This window comes from Sminthopsis crassicaudata, chromosome 1 (genome assembly GCF_048593235.1).
Source record: "Sminthopsis crassicaudata isolate SCR6 chromosome 1, ASM4859323v1, whole genome shotgun sequence".
Classification (NCBI taxonomy): domain Eukaryota; kingdom Metazoa; phylum Chordata; class Mammalia; order Dasyuromorphia; family Dasyuridae; genus Sminthopsis; species Sminthopsis crassicaudata.
In genome coordinates, this window is record NC_133617.1 from 114,524,182 (window position 1) to 114,550,563 (window position 26,382).

At 35.4% G+C, this 26,382-nt stretch overlaps 1 protein-coding gene across 2 annotated transcripts in view; it reads right to left on the minus strand.

Moving 5' to 3' along the window:
* The window catches only part of COL14A1 (collagen type XIV alpha 1 chain), a 254,691-nt gene that overhangs the window by 154,862 nt on the left and 73,447 nt on the right, over positions 1-26,382 (minus strand). For both annotated transcript variants that reach the window (XM_074266537.1, XM_074266541.1), the window contains exons 9-13: positions 19,476-19,637; positions 17,364-17,515; positions 13,918-14,047; positions 5,450-5,595; positions 4,275-4,404 (exon numbers count right to left, since the gene is read on the minus strand). In XM_074266537.1, the coding sequence (XP_074122638.1) occupies positions 4,275-4,404; positions 5,450-5,595; positions 13,918-14,047; positions 17,364-17,515; positions 19,476-19,637 (720 nt within the window). The remainder of the gene's footprint in view (positions 1-4,274; positions 4,405-5,449; positions 5,596-13,917; positions 14,048-17,363; positions 17,516-19,475; positions 19,638-26,382) is intronic.

A 26,382-nucleotide genomic window follows, 5' to 3' on the forward strand; every position in this document is an offset into this window, starting at 1 on the left:
CGAGGTTCAGAGATAGTGGTTATCCAAGGTCATATAGGTAGAATACATAGCAGAACCTGAGTGCAAATCCAGTTTTCTATACACTGATACTATGTTTATAGATTTTTCATATATGTCAAGCCTGGTATCTCAAAAAATATTTCGTGTCACTGTCAGAAATGTAGCCAAGGGGGTTATTAAAAAAGCAACTCTAATAATCAAATGGGCAACCTTCTGGAATGCTTTCAGGTAAAATAACATTAGGACTGAATAAATGAGACTGATCTGTGATCATCTGTAAAAGTGAGAGAATTTGAATCTCTTCTAGAATCCCCTTCTAGAATCCGGAGTTCCTCATGATTCCTCAATACACATATTAGAAGAATATACCAAGACATGGGGATTGAATTTAAAAAAAAAAGAATTAATACTCATGTGTAATAAAAATTTTAAAGATTTCCTATTCTAGGTAGTCCTTGAATAAGAAGGGTAATTTTGATGAGCAGGCGATTTCAGAAAAGACTTATGTGAACTGATACCGAGTGAATGGAGCAAAACCAAAAGAACATTGTACACAGTAACATCAAGGTCATGTGATGATCAACTGTGATAGATTTGGCTCTTCTCAGCATTGTGGTGATTCAAAACAATTCCAATAGATTTGGGATGGAAAATGCCATTTACATCCGGAGAGAGAACTATAGAGACTCAATATGGATCAAAGCATAGTATTTTTACTTTTTTTTTTTTTTTTTAGTTTGTCTTTTGCTTTTTCTTTTTCATGGCTTTTCCCCCTTTTGGTCTGCTTTTTCTTGTACAACATAACAAATGTGGAAATTTGTTTAAAAGGATTGTACTTTTTTAAAAAATAATTTTGATATTAGTTCATAGTTTAGAAGTTTGAGTTATTATTTTGAGATATCGAGGGTGACATAGTATTGGTCTAGGAATGAGGAATACCTGAGTTCAAATATAGCCTCAAATACTTATTATTTCTACCTCAGTTTCTTCATTTTACACATAAGGATAATAATAACATCTATTTCTCCAAGATTGATAAAGTGAAATGATATCTGTAAAGTAAAATGTAATAGTCTTTAGATGTCCTACCTCCAAACCATTTTTAGCAATGGCTTAAAAAGCATAAGTATCTTGGAATAAAATGATCTTATGTGTTGTCAGCTAAATCTCTTAGAGTTTCTCATAATTTCTGATCTTCTAGACTTTTCTGTTTTATTTTGTATTTCTCATCCTCTATTCTTATTCCTCTCTGAAACTCCAGTGAGGCAGAGATAAGACATTAGATTCCAAAGATCATGCCAGTAGAATACCATTTAGAAAAAATAGCCCTAATTCATATTGGAAGAACTTGGATCTTAATCTGAAAATTAATTGAAGATCTAAAAGAGATCTAAGAGGTTATTTGGCCCAACCCTCTCATTTAAAAAATGAGGGAACTGAGGTCCAGAAAGTTCAAGTGCCTTGCCCATGGTTACACTTGTAGTAAGTGGAAGAACCAGTATTTGAACCTGAATCTCTTGATTCCAGATCCAGCATTCTGTCCACTGTATTTCTTTTGCTTTCCCAAACTCTTCAATATGAATCCTCTATATATGAATCTATGTCTCCAAGATAGAATTGTGTCTCAATTAGCAGTGACTAAAGTGTTTTGAATTTCCTTCCATTGGCAATGAAGGTTTAGTTTGTGAATTTGAATTAACTTGGTGAATTCTTAAGGAGTCAAGTCAACAAAGCATTTATAATTAAACAATTATAATCATGTTCATAATAATCATTTATACTAAATAAATGCTTGCTATGTGCCAAGTGTCATAGTAAGCATCCTGAAGACAAAGAAAGGCCAAAAACACAGTAAAAAAAATAAAGCATAACAAAACCTTATTCTTTGATTTCAGATTTATAATCTGGTAGGGAAAATGGCACGCAAACAACTATATACAAACAAGTACTTACAGGGTAAATCAACAGAGAAAAACACTAATATTAAGGGAATTCTGAAAAGGCTTCCTTGTAAAAGATGAGATTTTAGGTGAGACTTGAAGGAATTGAGGAAATAGAGATGAGGGGATAATTTCTGGAAATGGGGGAAGGGACAATCAGTAAAAATGCCTTTAGTTGGGAAATGGAGAGTCATGTGTGAGGAATAACAAGGAGGTAAGATACAGTGAAGAAGTTTCCTCCATCAATGCAGTTAGTCAAGGCCCTGCTCATGAAGAGTAAACAATCCATATGTGTTAGAGGATGGAAAGCAAGTTTTTCTTCCTTTGTGGATAGCTCCCTAGCAACCATACCATACTGACTATCTGTCTGTAAATTCAGTAATAATCCCAAGAAGGTGGGATTGAATTGGTGTGCTATTTATCCTCCTTATCACGTCTATATAGCTGTGAGCTCTTCATTAGACCCTGAATTCCTTGACTGTAGGGACTGTCCTTTGCTTTTTTTTTTGTTTCTTCAGTTCTTTGTAAAGTGTTGGTCACACAGTAGGCATTTAATAAATATTTACTGACTGATTTGAGTTTTTTCAATTTAGCTAAACTGGATTTTGGGCAACAGAGTCATAAAGTTTATTATCATCATTTTCTATATTCTCTTTCCAGCTGGGTAGAACCTGCTGAGTAGAATTTATGTTATACTAGCTTAACCTTCAAAAATCCAGTTTTCTGCCATATGGAAAGATCACAGGCAGATGTTATACTGAAAAAAAGAGCAAATAAATAAATGGCATATAAATAACAAGAGTGCAAGTGAATAAGTGGTAATTTTTTGGTCACTTCCGGTTCTGCAACAAAATGTTTATTCCCCCTCCATACACACAACATATACAGGGTTTTTTTGTTTTGTTTTGTTTTGTTTTGTTTTGTTTTTTAATAAGCTCATCAGGTTAGTTAAACGTATACAATTAATCAATATTTCATTGTTTCAAAAACTAGTGATAATAATCATTGTTTAAGAATTAGAAGAAATCTCAAAGGATATCTAGCTTAATCCTATCATTTTACAGATGAGGAAATTGAGGTCCAGGGAGAATAAGTGATTTGCTAATAATGATATTAATAGTAATAAATCTACCATTCCTATAGCCCTTAATATGTGCCAGGCAGGCAGATAGGTGGCTTAGTGGATAGAGAGAGCACTGGGCTTGGAATTAGGTAGACTCATCTTCATAAATTGAAATCCAACCTCATTCTTACAAGCTATGTGCCAAGCAAGTCACTTAGCCATATTTGTTTCAGTTTCCTTATCTGTTAAATGAGTTGGAGAAGGAAATGGCAAATCACTCTATTATCTTTGTGAAGAAAATCCTACATGGGGTCACAAAGAGTTGGACCCAACTGAAAAATGACTGAACAACAAAAAATGTGCCAGGCACTCTGCTAAGTGCTTTATAATTATTATCTCATTTGATCCTCATAACAACCATAGGATGCAGGTGCTATTTTACAGATAAGGAAACTGAGAAGGAGGTTAAGCAACTTATCTAGGATCACATAGCTAGTGTCAGAAGGTGAATCTGAACTCAGATCTCCCTGATTTCAAACCTGGTTCTCTATCCATTGCCTCATCTAGTTAATGAACCCAGACTTGAAGAATGGGGAAATAAATATATGTTCATATCAACCTATAAAATCAGGGACCAAAAACCTTGAATATTTGTCCTGGTTTGGCATTTAGATTCAGGTGAGTATCGTAGCTATCCATTTAGAGAAGCCTAACTGTTAGGTCAGGTCAATTATCCTTCATTTCCACTCTGATCCAGTTATACTGCCTAACTTAGAGCTGCTCATCTCTCCCATTTACATGTCCTTTCACTGGTTATCTCCCATACCTAACATTTTCTGCCCCTTTACCTCCATTTCATAGTTTCTCTAATTTCCTTTCAGATTCATTTCAAATTCCAAATTTTACAGGATTTCTCTATTTCCTTTAACTTCTAAGACCTTCCCTTTTTAGATGTTCTATATTCCTAATTAATTGTTTTCCCTATTAAACTATAAGTTTTTTGAATGGGGGAATTTCTATTTATATATAATTTCAAATACTTAGTACAAGATCAAGCACATAGTAAACACTTAAATGCTTGTTTACTTGTTGCCTAAAAGAAGCAATTTTATTTCCCCTCAGATATAGTACATATCACATCTAGTAAAGTCTAAGGAATATTAAGGCTTGCAAACCTGATGCTATAAATTTCAATAAGAAATATTAGCGGCATGCAGGTATTTATTTGGGATGTTAAAACAATATTTGATCAGTGTGGATGTCTTACATACATGTCATCTCCTGCCCTGTAACAGGATCACTTGCTTCCTCTCCAAACATGGCATATACGGTCACCGTATATTCAGTATTTGGCAACAATCCTTTTAGTTGAATATCTGTGAGGGTCTCCCCAATTTTCATCTGAAAAGAACACATTGTGATTAGCTGACATGTCACTTTTCATTATGAATTCCTGGCAATATGCAATGGGAGAAACAAGAGTGACCTTTTGATAAATCTGTAATTCTTTTGGTAATTTCTCAATTTCATACAACATGGGAGTAGGAAGGAAAAATGGAGAAATAGAGATATGGTCAAAATGAAACATAAGCCATGTGGTCCCATAAATAGTGTGGGTGGACCAACAAAGAATACAGGCTCCAGCCAGCGGTCTGAAGGAGGCCACACAAGCATATTTTTTATCATTCTGCTAATGTATTGCTTCTCTTAACCCACCTCTAGAAAGATGCCTAATTCTAGTTTCAAACATGACTTGGCTCAGCTGATCATGTTGTCATACTTGACTCTGAAGCAAGAAATATCCCAACTAAATAGATTTTAGATTCTTTAGAATGTACTCAAGACACCAAAACAGAAAGAACTCCTAAAAGAGTGCCTCAGTTTCTTGGAATTTTTGAGGGGGTGGAGGAGGGAAGCAGAAATTTGCTGGAGAAATGTTTTTGATTCATTGAGTCACACTTGTCAACACTCCTACTTTCAGAAAAAGCCATGAGGTAGAGTTAAAGCAGAAATTCTTAAATAAGTTAGTCAGTAGCCTGAAACCATTTCTAAGGTTTTTTTTTTCTTTTTTCCTATCCAGAAGTTCATGTGACAATGAAATAGAAATTGGAAACAAATAACTGGACATTAGTACTACCTATACACCCCTGTTCATCTGCTCTTTCTTTTAACCCTAAAAGCTTCTGCAGCCAAGCTTAAGGTCAGACACAAAGGCTATTTAAGAGAGCCAAGACCAAGGATGAGATGATAAGGGTAGCCTGCCACCTGGAAAGCTATCTTTGGGAGCCAACTTTCCCAAAGCAGGATCTTAATTTTCTTTTGGAGTTTTGGTATTTTTACCTTTACATATAAAAACAAGCAGCTTCTAAAGAATAAAAACTTAAAATTCCCCCAAAATGTCACTTTGAAAATTATGGATCTAAGCACAAAAATCCAAGGGTGTTACCTCTTTCTCATCTCCAGCCAGGCCTTCAGTGAGAGGAGCATAGAGGATCATGTATCCTGATGCACCAGGCACAGCATTCCATCTGGCTCTTAGACTGTTCTCAGTCACGTCATACAGTTCAAGATCGGATACCATGGGCAGGGCAACTGCAATGGAAATTAGAAGACTTTGGGGTTTTGTAGAAATGTAATCCTCCTTTAATTAAGTATGGCATGACTGCTTTTGCATGATTTTTCACTTAGCCAAATAAACAATCTCTCCCCCCCCTCTTTTCCTTTTCTAACTTAGCATTGAAGATTTTGATTTGCCTGCTGCACACTTCTTTTTCCACAAATATCGCAAGATCTTCGAGGGCAGACACCACATCTTGTACTCATATCATCATCCCATTTAACGCAAAACTGACTCATATTTCCTTCATACTTGGATCTGTGATCTGATCTCACTGGCTTGGGTACTCTATTCCCAATGCAGTGCAATGCAATCAAACATTTATTGAATATCTACTTGTGCCAAGCATCATGCAAGGCTCTGGTGATACAAAGACAAAAATGAAACAGTCCTTGTCCTCAAGGAGCTTACATTCCATCAAGGGAGCAAAAATATGTGTAAAATTGATATGTCATTTCAAAAGGAAAGCAATAGTATTTGTAGGATCAGGAAAAATCTCTTAAGAGATGGCACTTGGACTAAATTTTGTTTAAATAGTATTTTATTTTTCCAAATACATGCAAAGATAGTTTTCAACATTCACCTTTGCAAAAATTTGTGTTTGGACTGAGTTTTGAAGGAAACAATTATAATAACATTGTTGAATTTATACATTTGAGTTTATAAAGCACTTTACACACTGATTTTATTTGTTCCTCAAATTGTAAAGCAAGTACAATTATTAACCCAGTTTTACATAGAGATTAGGCCTTCTAAGAGATGGTTATAAGGATAATGCATATGCTAGAATGTGGATAAAGGGGAGAGAGCATCCTTTGTAAAGTCATGGAAATGACCACATTCTCTGGACCACTTGTAAGCATAACAATATCTTTAAAAAAAAAAAAAAAAAAAAAAAAGCTCTGTACTATTTATTTGAGATAAGACTCAGGGTTTTTGTTGTTATTGTTGTTACTTATGTGAGTTACTGAAGCTTGGTCTTTCACATTACTCCCAAAGAAGCTGAAATAGTTTTCATATTAAAATGGAACAAAAAGATCACTTGGGAACTGACAATTATAGGAAATAATCCAAAAGATGCTTCTAAGCACTGCTCTTTATTAGATATTGTCTATTTAGAAATGACCATTATCATCAAGTCCAGAATGTGGGAGATTTAAGGGATTACAGAGAAACCTGATAGTTTCCCTTCCTTTTACTTATTTATTTATTTGTTTGTTTTTGGCAAGGCAAATGGAGTTAAGTGATTTGTCCAGAGTCACACAGCTAGTGTCAAGTATCTGAGGCCAGGTCCTCCTGATTCCAGGGCCAGTATTCTATCCACTTCATGCATTTTTAATAATACCCATTTTAAGGACCTTGGCAGAGGCAGTTAAGTGGGATAGTGCATAGTCTACAGCACCTAGAAGCAGAAAGACCCAAGTACAAATCAAATCAGATACTTAATAGCTGGGATGGACACAACCACTCATGGCTTCAGTTTATTACTCTGTATAATAGAATTAATAATTTTTCCTACCTCCATTAGAGAGCTGCAAAGCAAAATAATGAATGCATCACAAAGTATTATCTATGTAGCTATATAAATGGTGACATATATATGGAGGAATGTATATAAACATATATATATATATATAAAACACCAAATGTGCTTATTACATATATAACTAACAGATATTTGGTATTTTATAAAAACACCTCGGAGTTTTCTCATTCTCCTCTTGACCAGGAGAAAAAAAAGAGAGTAAGGTGGAGGTAATTAAAGCAATGAAAGAATGACTGAGAGTTTATGTGTATTTATTTGTGAACTGAATGGACTGAAAGGAAGACTAGTTGTGGATGATTGGCCCCACCAATTATTGCACAATATAGTATTTTATTTTTCCAAATATATGCAAAAGTAGTTTTCAGTATTTATCTTTCAAAACCTTGTGTTTAGGCTGACTTTTGAAGGAAATAGGTAATAAATCAAGATATCACATTTTCTCAATGAAAGGAAAGAGAAAATTCATACTTTAGGTGAAAAAGGAACATATTTACAGATTTATACTAATAGGTACTTCCAGTATATATCAATCTGGAGTGCTGAGATTTGGTCAGGGAATCTCAGAGAAAATTTAGACAGGTGCTGAATGAATCATATGTAATCCAAAACTCAAGTATGATCATATATTCCTTCTTTGGAAAAAAATTTGAAATTGTATTTAATTTCATATGATCATGAAAAATGTTTTAAAGTATGTCTACAGAGTCAGGAGATGCAAACCTTGGGCCTTTATTCCTGGCAGAATTCCCACTTAAGGAAATAACATTATTTCTACTGTCATCATCCATATTGTTTCAATTAAGCACTCTATTATTTTCTTCCCATTACCAACAATTCTCTACTATGGTATGAAAGTGCACAGATATGTATCTATTCAACACATTGACATTTATACACATTTTTATCCAGGAACTTATTGAAGATGGGGTATACTATCTTTTAGAATGGATACAGCTGTCCATTGACCTGGAATAGACAATCATCTACGTGGCAGTTTGGTATAGTGAACAGCTATGCTAGTTAGCCTTAAGAAAGTCTAGATTTGAATTCCTCTCAGACACTTAGTAACTGTGCAAACCTGGGTCAGTAACTTTAACTTCTCTAGCCCACCATTTCTTCAGGAGATTTGGCTTAATCATCCCTAAGATGCCTCCAAGACCTGATCTAGGATCTTGTGCTAAGATTTGAGGTGCCAGCAATATTTTCTCTCTCTCTACCAACTATGCCTCCTCCCAGTCTATTGATGTCTGAAATTCTACCATCCTGATAGTTATTGCTTCATTGTATCCACAATTAAGCAAAATAGTAACACGATGTCTTTATGCCCTACTGAATTTTTAATTCAGAAATTACAAGTCTTTAGACTGTGCTAGATACTGCTGGAGAGCTATAGATGGAATATTACTGAGCATCTCTAGGAGGGGTAAATATTAATCTACTATAAGCTGCTAACACATTAACACAAATTAGCTAATAATATTTTTTTCAACAAAGTGGATAGGAGTGTCTTTCTCAAAGAATGAAACCAAGGGGAAATTTTGGACAAGGAAGATATAATTTTAGAATCAGGTCTGGGAGGACAAGTATAAATAGTAAGCTTATAATGGGATGCCTTGGACAAATGGAGAAGAGTAAGATAGTTAAAGAGGGAAATTATAAAAAAAGGCAAAGAGGACATTGAGCCAGGATTGGTGGTGACATTTAATTGAATTCAGTCATGTGTAATTCTTGATCCTATTTGGGTTTTCTTCTTTCTTTTTCTTTCTTTTCCTCCCTTCCTCCCTCCCTTCCTCCCTTTCTTCCTCCCTCCCTTCCTCCCTCCCTTCCTCCCTTCCTTCCTTCCTTCCTTCCTCCCTCCCTTCCTTCCTTCCTTCCTTCCTTCCTTCCTCCCTCCCTCCCTTCCTTCCTTCCTTCCTTCCTTCCTTCCTCCCTCCCTCCCTTCCTTCCTTCCTTCCTTCCTTCCTTCCTTCCCTTCTCTCCCTCCCTTCCTTCCTTCCTTCCTTCCTTCCTTCCTTCCTTCCTTCCTTCCCTTCTCTCCCTCCCTTCCTTCCTTCCTTCCTTCCTTCCTTCCCTTCTCTCCCTCCCTTCCTTCCTTCCTTCCTTCCTTCCTCCCTCCCTCCCTCCCTCCCTCCCTCCCTCCCTCCCTTCCTTCCCTCCCTCCCTCCCTCCCTCCCTCCCTTCCTTCCTTCCTCCCTCCCTCCCTCCCTCCCTCCCTCCCTCCCTTCCTTCCTTCCTTCCTTCCTTCCTTCCTTCCTTCCTTCCTTCCTTCCTTCCTTCCTTCCTTCCTTCCTTCCTCCCTTCCTTCCTTCCTTCCTTCCTTCCTTCCTTCCTTCCTCCCTTCCTTCCTTCCTTCCTTCCTCCCTTCCTTCCTTCCTTCCTTCCTTCCTTCCTTCCTTCCTTCCTTCCTCCCTTCCTTCCTTCCTTCCTCCCTCCCTTCCTCCCTTCCTTCCTCCCTCCATTCCTTCCTCCCTTCCTTCCTCCCTCCCTTCCTTCCTTCCATTCTTCCTTCCTTCCTTCCTTCCTTCCTTCCTTCCTTCCTACCTTCCTTCCTTCCTTTCTTTTTTTTTTTCTGAGGCAACTGGGGTTAAGTAACTTGCCCAGAGTCACACAGCTGGGAAGTGTTAAATGGCTGAGGTCATATTTGAACTCAGGTCTTCCTGACTTCTGTGCTGGTGCTCTATTCACTGTATCACCTAACTGCCCCAACCATTTGGAGTTTTCTTGATAGATATTGTAGTGGCTTGCCAGTTCCTTCTCCACATCATTTTACAGATGAAAAAACTGGGATCAATAGGTTTAAGTGGCTTGCCCAGTATCACATAGCTAGTAAATATCTGAAACTGGATTTGAACTCTAATTCTCCAGGGCCAGTAGCTCTATCCATTGTGCCATCTAGACTTTTGTGACAAATTTCAAAATTTTGTTCCTGATAACCCTAACTTTACATGTAGACAAAAAACAGAGTTATGATTGGAAATTTAAAGTTGGCAAAGACCCTGAAAATCATATAAGTCAATCTGTCCCACCTGGTAAAGGAATATCCTCAGAACTTCAGCTCCTTAAACTATGAGTCACAATTCCAAATGGGGTCTCATAACTGAATGTGGAGGTCACAAAATTATGATTTATAACCAATTAATGTTTGATTTGTATATCTATTTCATATACCTTAAATTTCATGTTATATAAAAAATTTCTTGAACAAAAAGGGGACAAGAGTAGAAAAGGTTTAAGAAGCTCTGCATAATATCCTAGAGAAATGAGCTTAAGTAAACAGTTAGCTCCTTGAAAACAGAAACTGCTCTCTTCTCTCTCTCTCTCTCTCTCTCTCTCTCTCTCTCTCTCTCTCTCTCTCTCAAGTGCCTGGAATACAGTAGGCACTTAATAAATGTTTACTGATTGACTAATAAAACCTCAAATTGAATATTCTCTCTGATAGGGGAACTCACTGCATTGAGAGACTGTTTATTCCATTCTATTTTCACTTTGCATCAACAATTCCTAAGTATTGGGAAGCTTTTCCTTAAATAAAGCTAAAATATGTTTGGATTTTTTTTGGGTTTTTTTTTTTGTGTGTGTGTGTGTGTGTGTGTGTAACTTCCTAGTTCTGGCCCCTGGAATGTAACACTGAACAAACCTGCCTTTTTGGATGACAGCCCTTCAAATATTTGAAGACATCTGTCAAGTATCTTACTGGTAATCCTTCCTTCAAGCTAAACATCTTCAGTTCCTACAACCCCTCCTCATACGAAATGCATTTAGGCCTCCCACTTTAATACTCATATTATTTTGGACACCCTCTAGTTAGTCGATGGCCTTTTTCAAATCTGCTACCCTTAACTAAATATACTAAGCCAATTAGGGTCTGACCAACAATGAGTTGCTGTTGTTATTCAGTTATATAGTTGTATCCCTCTACCCTTCACTATCTCTTTAAGTCTGTCCAAGCTCATGACCATTGTTTCCATAACACCATCGATTTATTTCATCTTCTGCTCTTTTTCCTTTTTCCTTCAAACTTTCTTAACATCAGGGGCTTTTCCAATGAATTCTGTCTTCTCATTATATGGCAAAAATATTTAAGCTTCAGTTTCAGTATTTGACCTTCCAGTGAATAGCCTGAATTATGTGATTATTGCTGTGACTGAATAGCAAATTCAATTCAATTCACTCCAACAAGCACTGAGGATTTTTTTGTTGCTGTTCCAGACTTGTGACTTCATTGGTGTAGAAAACTTCCAGTTTTCAAATTGACATTCCCCATGTAGCTCTGCAATTCTTAGGCAATTTAGAATCTTAAAGAGTTGTCTAAGGCACCCCTACGTTCAGTGACTTGACCAAAGTCACACACTTGGTATGTATTAAGAGGATAACTTGAATTCAGATCTCCTTGACTTTGAAACCAGACATGTCCACTACACCAGCATTATCAAACTCATGATGGCAGTATATTGACTCAGAAAACCACAAATTAATATTGTTGTTTTGCTTATTTTGTTAAACATTTCCCAATTACATTTTAATCTAGTTGGCATCTCTATGGCTACAAATAACCAGCAGATTGCAAGTATGACACTTTTGCCCTACACCACTCTCTCTGTGAGGCTGGAAATACAAAAAAGGACTCCACAAAAGGTAAGGAGCTTGCTTTGTAGAATTTATATTCTAATGAAGTCAGAAAAGGATACAACATTTTGAATATAAATTAAGGAACAAGAAAATCAACAAGTCAGCAAGTATCTATTAAGTCCCTACTATGTTTCAGGTACTTTGTTAAGGGCGGGAGAGCCCTAAAAAAATGAGATTATTAAATTTTTTCTATAGAATGTGGCACCTTAGTAGAAGTAGCTAGGATGTACATGGAGTCAAAAAGTCCTAAATTCAGAGATCACTGTACATGGTAACAACAAAATTACATGAAAACCAATGCTGATGAATGTTGCTCTTTTCAACAATGAAATGATGAGGCTAATTCCAATGATCTTGTGATAAAGAGAGCCATCTACACCCAAAGAGAGGACTGTGGATTACAACACAACATTTTCACTCTTTTTGTTGTTGTTTGCTTGCATTTTGTTTTCTTTCTCATTTTTTCCTTTTTGATCTGATTTTTTTTGTGCAGCAAGATAATTGTATAAATATATATATGTGTGTGTGTTAGATTTAACATATAGTTTAACATGGTTAACATATATTGGGTTTAAGATATTTTGACATGTTTAACATATATTGGATTACTTGCCATCTAGGGGAGGGAGTGGGGGAAAGGGTGAGCAATTTTGGAACACAAGGTTTTGCAAAGGTCAATGTTGAAAAATTACCCATGCATATGTTTTGAAAATAAAAAGCTTTAATAAAAAGGGGGAAAAACAATTCAATGAATCTTTTATAAGACAGAGAACTTAATAAAAATGTTCCAGTAACAAATTGTGGAACATGATTATGCTGGAACACTATTGTGCAATGAGAAATGATAAGCAGGATGTTTTCAGAAAATCCTAGAAAGATTTACATGGACTGATCCACATAGAAGTGAGGAGAACTAGGAAAATGTTGTACACAGAAAAGCAAAAATGTACTATGACCAAGTGTGTATGATTTAGCTATTTTCATTAATAAAATGATCTAAAGCAAAAAAAAAAAAGTCCTGAGTTCAAATTCTATCCAAAATTGTGTACATGACTCTAGGCAAAGGTGTCTTTAATTTTTCTATATAAGCCTGTCTCATTGTTGTTCATTGTCTGACTCTCCATGGCTCTGTGGACCAATTATCCACAGGTTTCTGGGTTTTGGTTTTGTTTTTTTGGCAAGGATACTGGAGTGTTTTGTCATTTTCTTTTCCAGTGTTATGAAGTCAGGGGTTAATTGACTTGCCAAGAGTCACATGGATAGTAGGTGTATGAGGTCAAATTTGAATTCTGGTATTTCTGTGTCCAGACACAGTGCTTTATCCATCAAAATATCTACCTGCCCCTGTCACATAGCAGCCTAATAAATTCTTACTGAATTGAATTGGTGTTGTTGCTTGTCCTTCATTGTCAAAGAAGACCATGACATCAGAAAGGTAATTCAAGCAATTCATGCAAGTGAATTTGATTTAAGTTAGGGAGGGCTGAACAAGATCACCTGCTTCACTTTCTCCTCCAGAGGCATATGTATTCACTGATCAGATATAGATAAAAATGCCTAGAAATGGTCTTGGATAAAATGGGAGACTTTTTAAGCTAAAGTCTTCCACAGGTTTCGATTTGACTGAGGCTACACCTATTCAGTGATTAAGGCTAGGTAGCAAATGAGGCAAAGAATCTCCTTTTTTATCTAGTTCAAAAGTAAAAATCTAAAAAATGAATGAATGAATCTTGGAGGGGAAGACCCTCTCAGAGTTTCTGGCCAAAACAGAAATGATTGCTGAATTGAATTATTGAACTGGACAATTAAGTCACTAACTCTAGCCAAGGATAAAAACATATCTGGGAAATAAATTTCCCTCAGCCTCAGTTTTTCTATCTGCAGAATTAGGATAATAATAATAGCATCTATCTTAAAGAGTTGTTTTGAAGATTAATGAGATAATATGTAAAGCCCTATTGAAATATTAACAATTATTATTGTAGCTTGAAGTTAAGGATTCCAAGCAAGAAAGACAAGCATTTCAGACATGGACAACAACATAAGCAAAGATTCCATTGAATCAAGCTACATAGAGCTCTAAGTTAGAACATATTGTACAGAATAGAGATGGGATACATACGTGTCATCTCAGTTCCCCGAAGTCCTTCGCTTGCAGTGGTAGTATATATTGCAAAAACTGCTATTTGATACTCTGTTAAAGACATCAAGCCCTTCAGCACTGTGGTTGATTCAGTCCCATCAACTACCACCTGTTTGTATAAGAGTTCAAAGAATGAGAAAAGAAATTAGTATATTTTAAAATGTCACCAGAAGTTGACATCAGTGTGATCTCACCCACAGGAGTGAATGAAAGCAGCTACAAAATATAAACATAGACAATGTCCTTAGATGTCTTGTTATATCTGCCACACATCCTCTACCACTCTGACATTCTGGTCTTTTTGAATTGTGGCACAAACTGACACACAAATTCCCTGAGGGACACATTAATTTTGCTGAGCAGTGTTTATACAACCCACAAACCAAATGATAAAACAAATCATTTTCACTCAATTGTAAATGTACATTTTGCACTGTACAGCTTGGTCAAGTCTTTTAGGAGCTTATTTCTTGAATAAAAAGATAAAATACTTTTAAAGGCTTTCATTTTATGAGATCCTGATGATTTAAAAACTACATTCTGCTTATCTGACATGTAGGGGAAAAAAATCAGCTCATAAAATCCTGTCATAAAAATGGAGAATTGTAAAACATGTTGAGGTCAGTTAGAGGCTAGAACAAAAGGAAAGGGAAATTTATTTTTAAAATAACCAGATTCTTTGACAAATCTTTGAATTGTGAATAGGAAACTAGGAGCATGCAATGAACTGGCAATATATAGGCTATCCCTTCTTTGCCAAGCCTTAGAGAATCTGGAGTCCAGCTGCTCACACTCCTGTCATGTCCAGGGAATTCTAGGCTTTTGATACAGATGGACTATGTGGCCATATAAATTGGAGCACTCATTTCATTAAAGGAGAAAACCTCAAAGAATCTCTTCCAAAATAGAAAGAAAGTTCAAAAAAGACTAAGATTCTACTTAGTCCTAAAGTTTAAAAAAGGATGTCTGATTAATTACAATTTAATACCTCCTGATTGTACTTTGGAAAGAGTATAAAGACATCTTGTCAGAGGACCTGAATACAAATCACAATTCCATCATTTGGTATCTGTGTGGCTTAGGTTTGGGCTTTAGACTCAGTTTTCTCATCTATAAAATGAAGGAGTTGGAATGATCTATGATTTCACCAGAAGGGACCTCCTGGGTTCCAAAAAGATCACAACTCCTGTGCCAGTAGTTGATGATCTTTAAGAAATGCCCTGGTTAAAACATTCATTTCTGGGGACTCTGGGAATAAACCTTTATGAAATAGGCTAAGCTGGTCCCTGAGGGCGACAGACAAATGGTCCAACTTTAGGCCTTTATTCCAAGACTTTTCTAACTTGGTATGGTAGCCAATATCTTCACTGATCCAGCATATCCTTTGAGAATATAAAAGCATCTCCATGCCATAAGCCGACATTTGAATAAAACTTTAGCTAACTAAGTAGTTAATATTCTAAAGGCAAAGATATTTTTTAGCAAAGGCAGAGAGCTCAAAGTATTTGTAATGAGCAGTTTTAGAGGGTTATCTAAGTGATGCAATTAGGTGATGATTAGTGATAGGTTGTGATAGGAATGGACTGACTTGGAGAGAAAACACACATATACATACACTACCTAATTAGTTAAGCAACTTTAGGATTTCCCTTTAACTTTTCACTTCTTAATTGGTTAATTAAGACACTAAATCTTTTTTGTTTATTTTTTGGCAAGATTTAGTGTCTTAATTAATCAGTTTGCCATTTCCTTCTCCAGTTTATTTTACAGATGAATAACTGAGTGAGTTGGGGAAGGAGGGGCATTAAATAATTTGCCCAGGATAACACAGGTAATAAGTGTTCAGGAAAAATTCAGGAAAATGAATCTTCCTAATTTCTAGCCCAGCACTCTACCCACTGAGCTACTTGGTTGCCCCATAACTAATAAGTGAAAACAAACTTGAATTCAGGTCTTCTTAATTGTAGATCTAGTGTTCTTTTGATAAAAAAAAATCTAGATAATAAATTAGTTCAAAATAGAGATGATAAACATTTATTAATCACCTTCTTAATTTAACTGCTCTGTTCAAAAAATTTGTATTAATCACCTTCTTAAGTAGTTGCTCTGTTCAAAAGATTTATATATTAGTAGAATGAAAACTTCTTGAAAGCAGGGGCTCTCTCAGTTTTGTATCTCAAGAGGCCTAGCACAATTCCTGGCATGCTATGAGTGCTTAATAAATGTTTGTTAATTGATCAATTGATATGCACAAAGAGCTAAAAAAATTGTGCAAACTCTTTGATCCAGCAATGTCTCTATTGGATCTGTATCCCAAAGAGATCATTAAAAAGGAGAAAACAAGCATTGTGCAAAAATGTTTGTAGCAGTCCTTTTTTTGTAGTGGCAAGGAACTGGAAATTGAGTAGATACCCATCAGTTGAGAAATAGCTGAATAAATTATGATATATGAATGTAATAGAATATTATTGTTCTAAAGACAAGCAAGCTGATTTCAGAAAATCCTGGAAAGACTTACATGAACTGATGGTAAATGAAGGGAGCAGAACCAAGAGGACAACAAGATTAGATTATAAGCTGTGATGAACTTGGCTCCTTTCAACAATGAGATGATTCAAAGCTATTCTAATAGACTTGTCATAGAAAGAGCCATCCGCATCCAAAGAGAAAATTATAGTTATGAATCAAAGCATAATTTTTCACCTTTTTGTTCTTTGTTTGCTTATTTTTTCTTTATCATGTTTTTCCCCCTTTCGATTTGACTTTTCTTATTCAGTATGAGGAATATGAAAATAATGTTTAGAAGAATTGCACATGTTTAACCTCTATTGATTTGCTTACTTTCTAGAGAAGGAGAAAGGGAGGAGGAAGGGAAAAAAATTTGGGACACTTTGTTTTGTGAAAGTGAATGTTGAAAACTATCTTTGCATGTATTTGGGGAGAAAAAAGCTACTAAAAAAAGAAAAACATTGATTGGCTCATCTCATATAAATTAGGCAATCAGTCAACAGATATGTATTAAAAACTTATACATCAGGCAATGTGCTCAGCACTGGCAATGACACTAAAAAAAAAAAAAAAAAAAAAAAAAAAAAAAAAAAAAAAAAGGAAAATATCAGTATTTGCCCTGATAGGGGCTATAATCTAGAAGAATGAAATCTCTTTGCCTTTTCATTAATTAGTGAGTGTAGTTAGTTCCCACATTTACATGGAAGTGATGTTTTCCTTTACTGATCTGCTCACATGGCAAAAAGAGCATCAGACTTACACAAAAGAAAAGATTCTAAACTCCAAATCCTGATATCTAACCTTCCTCATTATTATCTTTCTCAGATAGATTCCCACTGGAGAATTCATCCTAATTGGACATTTGTCTGCTAGACATAGATTCAAAACCTTCAGTTAAGAAATGTCACCCTCATTACCTCCTCTGGTTTTCCACCTCTTGTAGGATAATAAACAACTCTATATTTTTCCACTTTTCCTGGGGCAGGAGTCCAAGTAACCCTAAAGCTTCTGGCAGTGACTTCAGAAGTGACTAAATCTGTAGGAGCTCCAATGTCAGTCACAAGTGAGCCTAAATGGAAGGAACATTGAAAAGAAACAATATCCTCAAAATGAGCATTTCCAATAGTTCTACTGAATCAAGGCAAAATTAATAATAGTTCTAATGAGACACAACTGTTGATAATAGATTTCCTTTAGAAAAACAAAGTCAACAAGCATTTTTAAGTATCTACTGTGAGCCAAGTACTGTGTTATATTCCCAGCATTTAGACAGTGCTTGACACATGGTTAATGCTAAATTATCTTGACCATATTATAAGAAAATACAAGTTAGGTATGAGCAATTATTCTTTTTCTTTTTTTTTAAACTTTACTGGCACTGATCATGTTTTATACCACAATTAGTTCTTAACATTCCCTGTTTCTCTAGAGCTCTTCCTTATAACAACAAGAAAAATTATACAAAACCAACTGAAATTAACCACATCAGATAGCATAAACAACATTACTCACCAATAGTCCCTCAACTTTTATGCCAAGGGAAGTATATTTATCATTCATCTTCCATGACCAAGATTTGACCTATTGTTTCAATTGCTTTATTGTATCAATTTTATTTTTCTATGAATTATTGAGACTGTTCCAATACTAAAGATTGTTTCTGCAGTCACCATTTCCTAGTCAGCCAAAATTTACTCAGATGATCATGTTTTACTTCCAAAGAACATTTCAAAGATCAATCTCTCAATACTGATTTCTCCTTGCCATGATGTTAACTGAATTCACCTTGAAATTTGGAGATCTGTCTTTTACTAAAAATGTAGACTTTTTCATTGCTACAGAAGTATTAGATAAGAACATTACAAAATTTTTAAATTAAACCTTCTGAAAGCATTCAGAGGACAAAGGGACAGCAAAAATGGAATCTAGGTAGGGGAACAATGAAATATGCAAGTGATGTTTTGGAGGATTGATTTAAGAACCCTGTAACCATGATAAAAGAAACATTGAGTTTTTCAGTAATACCAGTATCTATCCATTTGGTCAGATTTCTGTAATCCCAAAGATAGCAGGCTAAACTTCTATGACTTATAATCTTTAAATCTCAAATCATTTTGGAACTATTTACCTAGATGCAATGAAATTCAATAACACTTACACTAAATACCTACTTTATGCCAAGTACTGTACTATAGGGTAGAGACTAAAAGATAAACATAAACAGTCCCAGCCCTAAAGGATCTTACATTCTATTGAAATATAACATAATTGATGACTTTACAAAGTGTGAGCAGAATTAGTGGTTTCATATAGAATGGCTGTCCTCTGGATAGATAATTAACTCTTCTAAACTTAGAAAACTTCTACAGAGTTTAGAAAATTCTCACATCCTTTTTTTATTCAAATTTGTTGAGGGTCCTAAGAGACTGGGTTCAAATTAATATGCCCCATCAACTGGAATTTCAGAGAATGAGAAATAGAGAAGAGATAGGTATTGGGATGATCCATAGTTCATGTCCAAGTTTTCTCTTAGATCAGTAATAAGACCAGTTAGGGGGAAAGATCATGTAGGTTTCTTAATCTTGTCAACATGTTTAAAAAACAGAAAACATGGTAACTGGCAATGCTATGAAATCCTAGGAGCATTAAAAAGTCTTCTGTCAATTTACTACAACTAATATCACAGTAAAAAAACTGTAGAAGTTAAAACAGTTTTTTTTAAAAGCCAAGATGTGGTTTTTTCTACTCTTGTTCTTTATATTTTCATTTTTACAGACATAAAATATTCCTTGAAGTCAGTCACTATTTCATTTTTGTCTTTGTGTAGTCATTGCCTGGCTGATGGGAGGCACTTTATAAATGCTTGATTGCTTTAATTAAAGGTTGGGAGGTATAGATCTCCCTTAGGAAACCCAACAAAAGGGGAGTTGACTTGCAAAATTCGATTTTTGATTTTGAACTTGTGGTTCAAAATTAATAACAACCTTTTCTTTTTTTTAAAAAAAAAAGTGCTCCATTTAACTTTATACCTTTGATTTCCTTTTCTTGTTCTTCAACTCTGGTGCAAACTGTCTTTGTCAGGCCTTCCACAACTGTGTGCATCAGGTCAAACTCTGCTACATTATAGACATGAGTGCTATCAGGTTCTGAAGCAATCTCCTGGAGTTCAGCTACATCTGCATTTTTCACACCTTGCATTGAAGAGAAAAATCAAAAAAATCAGTATCTCATAAAAATTCAAGCCTCATGCAGCAGAATCAATAGGCCTGATTTAACCCAACCAGTAGTTAAATGAATAAAATTAATAGTAATCTATAAGATCATCTTGAGAGTATGGACTGATTTTTAATTTTTATTGTATTATCTATCATCAGTGTTTCATAGCTTGCCCATCCTGGAGTGAAAGACTTGAATTCAAATTCAGCCTCAGTTGTGTGACCATGCGAAAGTCACTTAAACCCATTTGTCTCAGTTTCTTCATCTATAAAATGATCTGGAGAAGATCCAGTATCTTTGCCAAGAAAACTTCCAAAAGGGATCACAAATATTCTCACATGCTGAAAAATGCTTAAATAGCAACAACAGGAATACATGGGAGTGATCCTAACCTCTTCTGTCTTATCATGCAGACAAAAAAAAAAAGATACAAGTTTTAATTCTAGATCCATTCCTTATTGCCTTATGACTTTGATCAAATCATATGAACTCATCTTCAGTGTTCTCATCTCTAAAATGAGGAGAGTGAACTAGATGGCTTTTCAATTCCCTTTCTGTTTAAAAGAAACCAGAATTGTGCAGTTAGAGAATCCACCCCAAATGTTCATATGGATATTTGTGTCCAACCCATGGCAGAACAGTCCAAGTTTGTATTGATCTGATCAGCCATAATCAGGCACATGGTAACTCGCCTACAACATAAAGATGTCATTTCAGTGCTCTTTGAGAATGGACAACTCAACAGCTTGAAATCAACTAGCTTATGAAGTAAATTCTCAATTTTCTAAGTCTAAATTTTACTTTCATTGAAGTATGCCTGGGGTCAATTTGTCTAACTTGTAAAACATGTACAGTAGCTGCATTATTCAACATTTTACTAATTCACTAGACAGAAAACTTCAGGAATTCAGTGCTTTTATGTTTTCCAATATAAATTGACCAGGTTTTCCTGTGGGAACCAAATAAAAGCAGGCAGATGGGCTGAGATTAGCTAAATTAGTTGAGAATTATTACTCATTGCTCCTGAACTTTGGGGAAATGGGGAAGGGAGATTTGTTCCTAAAGTCTATTAGAAAGGTTTTATTTAAATAAGTGTTTTTTTTTTCTGTCATAGATCCTGTCACAGGAGAAAAATCAAAGGAAGTAGATACGAGAAAGAAAGAAAGAAACTGTGCTGGAAGACAAGAATTTCCTCTTAGTTATTTGGAATTCTTGAACTAACCTGCACCCCCAACACACAAAATAACAATACTTTTAGTGTATTTACCATAGCTTGTTCAACATGATTATGAAATGAGCAGCAACTATAAAAAGGCAATATTTAATTAGAAATTTCAAACTACATATGACTAATTTCTAGTCTCAGCTATAAGTAGGAAGGAAAGCTACATTTTGAAAATAAAGTCAGAGAAGAGATGGAAACTACATTCATTGCACCTTTGTTGATTTAATCCTTCTGTGGGGAATTTCCTTAATTACATAAAAGACTAGAAAAACCAAGAACAATTGCTGAGGTATTTCTTGCCTATAGGCATTTCAAAATTAGCAACTAAAATACACAATTATTAACAATAATTAGTATTCTCCATATATGTGAATATATGTCTGTACATACACACACATGCACACTTTAGCTTTAATTATTCCACTACATGGATACATGTGCAAACAGTGAGCTTAGTACAGAAAATGCCAGTTTCAAAAGCTCTGATGAAAACTTACAGAAACTTTGAGGTACATAGTAATCACATCCTAAAGTATGCTAAAAGCTTTTTCTTTTCAAACCAAATCTATCATAAAATACTGAATATTATTTGGCTTTATATCTATAAGCATAGAGTCAGTCCATAATAGCATTGTCAGATCATAAGATTTAGTTCTAGAAGGGATTTTAGAAATCACTTATTCCATGTCCCTCACTTTACAGAGGGAGTAAATATACAGAAAATAATAGAGAAAACCCTAGTTTTACAGAGATTGAGTAACATTACAGCTTGATACAAACCCAAAGAAAAAGTTCTATAAGTCCTCAAACTGCACAACATTCTTATTTTTTCTTACCTATTTTCATTGCTTTCACCTATAAGCAGAATGCTTAGCCCAACTCTTCATCATCCCATTTGGAATTTTCTTAATAGAGATACTGAAGTGGTTTGCCATTTCCTTCTCTATCTCATTTGACAAAGGAGGAAACTGAGGCAAACAGAGTTACACAGCTAATAAAGGACTTAAATGCATGAAGATGAGTCTTTAAGGCTCCAGGTCCAGTGCTCTATCTATTGGACCCTTTACCCAACTCCAATCAATATCACATAATTTTATTGCTGAAGAGAAACTTTAGAAATCATCCAATATGGTCTCTACCTTTTCCCAGATGAGGAAATAGGATCAGAAGATGAAGTCATTTGTCATAGGTCACAAATGGAATAGATATCAAGTCTTGTGAATTCAGCCTCTCTTGGTTCTTTTCTCCTCTCTAGAACCACCACCACAAGCTGGTAGAGGCTCTCATTGCCACTCTTTTTAATTATTACAAAATAGTCATCATTTCCCTCATCTAAACTTTACTTTGCTCCCTTTTCAGATTAATTTTATCTTGTGTACATATTTATACTCCTCTGCTCAAAATTTTGCAGTGACTCCCTATTACATATAAAATAAAGCTGAAACAAGTTTTTTCATCTGAAAAATTAGAGGATTGGACTATGTGACCATTAAGATGACTTGTACCTCTAAATCTTTAGTAATTAAATTCTACAAATATATTTTTTATTTTAGTATATGTGCTGCCAAAGCAAGCACTCAAGTAATTTTTTGCTAAGCATCTGCCATGCACCAACATTTGTGCTCAATTCTGAAGATAAAAAGGCCAAAAAACAAAATAGTTCTCATCCTTAAGCACTTTATGCCTTTCCAGATCCTTAGCTATTCCAAAAAGGAGGATAATGGTTTTCCTTTAGTGGAAATCTTTAAGCAGAAGTATATGTCACAGATGAACTAGAAAGAACTCCTATTCAGTCAGTCAAAGTGAATAAACATTTATAAAGCATTTACTATGTGCCAGGTGTAATGTACTAACCACTGGAGGTACTGCCTATGCAGCTATAGGTAAGAGATGACCTCTAAGTTCCCATCTAACGTTATGATTTTGCATTCAAGGCCCTACACAATCTGACAATGCCTACATTTCCCATCTTATTTACCACTATTCCTTTCCATTTATACAATATATTTTGGCTTGGGGAGTGGGTGACTAGATGAAAATGGAGAGGAATAAGGGTTGTCATTGTCAACAAAGAGCTAGAGGTCTAGACCAGGAGGTCTTAAGCCAGGATCTGTACAATTTTGAAAGATGTGTGTGTGTGTGTGTGTGTGTGTGTGTGTGTGTGTGTGTGTGTGTGTGTATGAGAGGGGGAGAGGAAGGGAAAGGGGAAGGGAGGGAGGGCAGAAGAGAGAAGGAGGGAGAGGGAGAGAGGTTTTTTAATTGGCTTGAAATATAGTTGTTTTCTTTTGAATTAGTAGACTTTGAGAGATGTGGCCTTTATTCAGGCCCTGACTATTCAAATCTCCCTACCAGAATTTCACATTCAATTCTACAAAATGGAGCCTATAATTTCTGAAATTGTGGTGTTTCTAATAGTTCTGTCTTCTTAGATAAATTGAAAGCTCTTTGAATATAGCAATAATATTTTAAGTTTTTTCTGTTTCCCTTATAGCACCTAGGACAGGACTGGGCACATTGCAGATACGTAATCATTATGTATTGGCTAAATGATTAAGCAAAAGACATTGATCTGATGTTTTTAAAAATCATAAATTATCCAGAGGGAGTAATAGAAGAGGCTAGAAGAATCAGTATAGTGAGGAAAAAGTGCATGGTATATATACTGATAAAGCCCTTTGCAGTAGATAAATAACTCCTTCATTGTTTTAACCATTTTTATAGTCATTTTTGATTCTTCATGACCTTTTGTGGGGTTTTCTTGGCAAAGGTATTGCCATGATTTACTATTTCCTTCACAACTCACTTTATAGATGTGGAATCCAAGGCAAATAGGGTTAAATGACTTGCCCATAGTCACTTAACAGCTGGTGAGTGTCTGAAGTCTGATTTGAAATCACAAAAGGAGTCTTCTTGACTCTAAGTCTAGTGGTCTATATACTGAGTCACCTAAATAATTCCTGGTAATAACTAAGCAGTTTGTTCGGACAGGGAGATATGAAAAGGCAGAGTTTGAATAAAGGCCACATCTTTCAAGGTCTACTAATTCAAAGGAAAATGACTTTATTTCAATTCAATTAAAAAAAAACTTTTATTAAGCATCAATCATAGATTTAGTAACATCATCTCTTAATAATGTAGACAAAAATCTGAGTGATTAAAGTGTTCTTTTTTGTTCTTTTTTATTTAAAATGTTCTTAATATGACCTAGGCATAAAGAATGAGATTATAAATAAATTAGAAGAACACAGGATAGTTTACTTCTCAGACCTGTGGAAGAGGAAGGAATTTATGACCAAAGAAGAACTAGAGATCATTATTGATCACAAAATAGAAAATTTTGATTATATCAAATTGAAAAGTTTTTGTACAAACAAAACAAATGCAGACAAGATTAGAAGGGAAGCAATAAACTGGGAAAACATTTTTACAGTCAAAGGTTCTGAAAAAGATCTCATTTCCAAAATATATAGAGAATTGACTCTACTTTATAAAAAATCAAGCCATTCTCCAATTGATAAATGGTCAAAGGATATGAACAGACAATTCTCAGATGAAGAAATTGAAAATATTTCTAGCCATATGAAAAGATGCTCCAAGTCATTATTAATCAAAGAAATGCAAATTAAGACAACTCTGAGATACCACTACATACCTGTCAGATTGGCTGGAATGACAGGGAAAGATAATGTGGAATGTTGGAGGGGATGTGGAAAAACTGGGACACTGATACATTGTTGGTGGAGTTGTGAATACATCCAGCCGTTCTGGTGAGCGATTTGGAACTATGCTCAAAAAGTTATCAAACTGTGCATATCCTCTGATCCAGCAGTGTTACTACTGGGTTTATATCCCAAAGAGATCTTAAAGGAGAGAAAGGGACCTGTATGTGCAAGAATGTGGCAGCCCCCTTTGTAATAGCCAGAAACTGGAAACTACGTGGATGCCCATCAATTGAAGAATGGCTGAATAAATTGTGGTATATGAATGTTATGGAATATTATTGTTCTGTCATTTCTTACAGCAGGAGGATTTCTGAAAGGCCTGGAGAGACTTATATGAACTGATGCTGAGTGAAGTGAGCAGGACCAGGAGATCATTGTACACTTCAATAACAATACTATGTGATGATCAATCCTGATGGACATGGCCCTCTTCAACAATGAGATGAACCAAACCAGTTCCAATAGAGCAGTAATGAACTGAACCAGATACACACAGCGAAAGAACTCTGGGAGATGATATGAAAACTACATAGAATTCCCAATTCCTCTATTTTTGTCCGCCTGCATTTTTTATTTCCTTCACATGTTAATTGTATACTATTTCAAAGTCCAATTCTTTATGTACAGCAAAACAACTGTATGGATATGTATACATGTATTGTATTTGACTTATACTTTAACATATTTAACATGTATTGGTCAACCTGCTATCTGGGGGAGGGGGTAGAGAGAGGGAGGGGAAAAATTGGAACAAAAAATTTTGCAATTGTCAATGCTGAAAAATTACCCATGCATATATCTTGTAAATAAAAAGCTATAATAAAAAAATAAAAATTAAAAAATGTTCTTAATTTAAAACAGCTGTCATTTGCAAACATTACATTTCATCCTCACAACAAACCTGAAAGGTCATTTCTCTCTGTTTTAAAGAGGAAGACTCCAATGCTCAAATTTCTTGTCCCTGGTCATCAATTAATAAGATAGGATCATTATTTTTTGCATTCTATCCTGTAACGTGCTGTTGTCTCCAGAAGCTGCCGATTGCTCCCTGGGAGGAGATCTGCTGTGTCAACTCAAATCTCTCAGACAGATTCTTCTTCCTGTAGAGAATCGTTGTCTCCAGACAGTTGCTGTTAACTCTGGTCCAGAGTAGTGACTTCCCTTTCTGCAGAGAGCCGCCTCAAATCTGGCCTAGAGCAGAGACTCTCTATCTCTGGAGTGCCGCCCTCTTTTATCCTCCCAGAGAATGGGCGTGGGATAATGCAAGGGCTTCTGGGAAAAAATTACTTCAACCAATGAACTTGCTCCTCCCCAGGAGTTCACAAGTAAAACTCCCAGGAAAGGCCGGAACTAGAGAATTGTTAAGTACCGACTTAGCACTTAGTAAAAACCTAATATCTCATTATCTCATTAGCACTTAGTAAGAACCTAACACTATCCACTGTTCCACACTGCCTCTACAACAAGAGAAGTGATGCTAAATCATGTAGGCTTCTGAAACAACCTTGAAGTATGCTTCACAATATTTCAGTGTCTAATTGGTTGCTAACTGGGACATGGGTTTTTTGGTTTTCTGGGTTTTTTAAGAGAAAATCTTTAAATCTAGAGCCCTACTCACTAGCAAGGAATTTTTATAAATATAATCAGTCATGGGAATGCAATAGCCTCAAAAGGGTTGGCAGTTGTCCTGACTTTTTGCCATACATATATTCTTTTATAAGAATGATACTTAATAAATTATGGTTTCCCTCTAATAGAAAACAATACTGATAT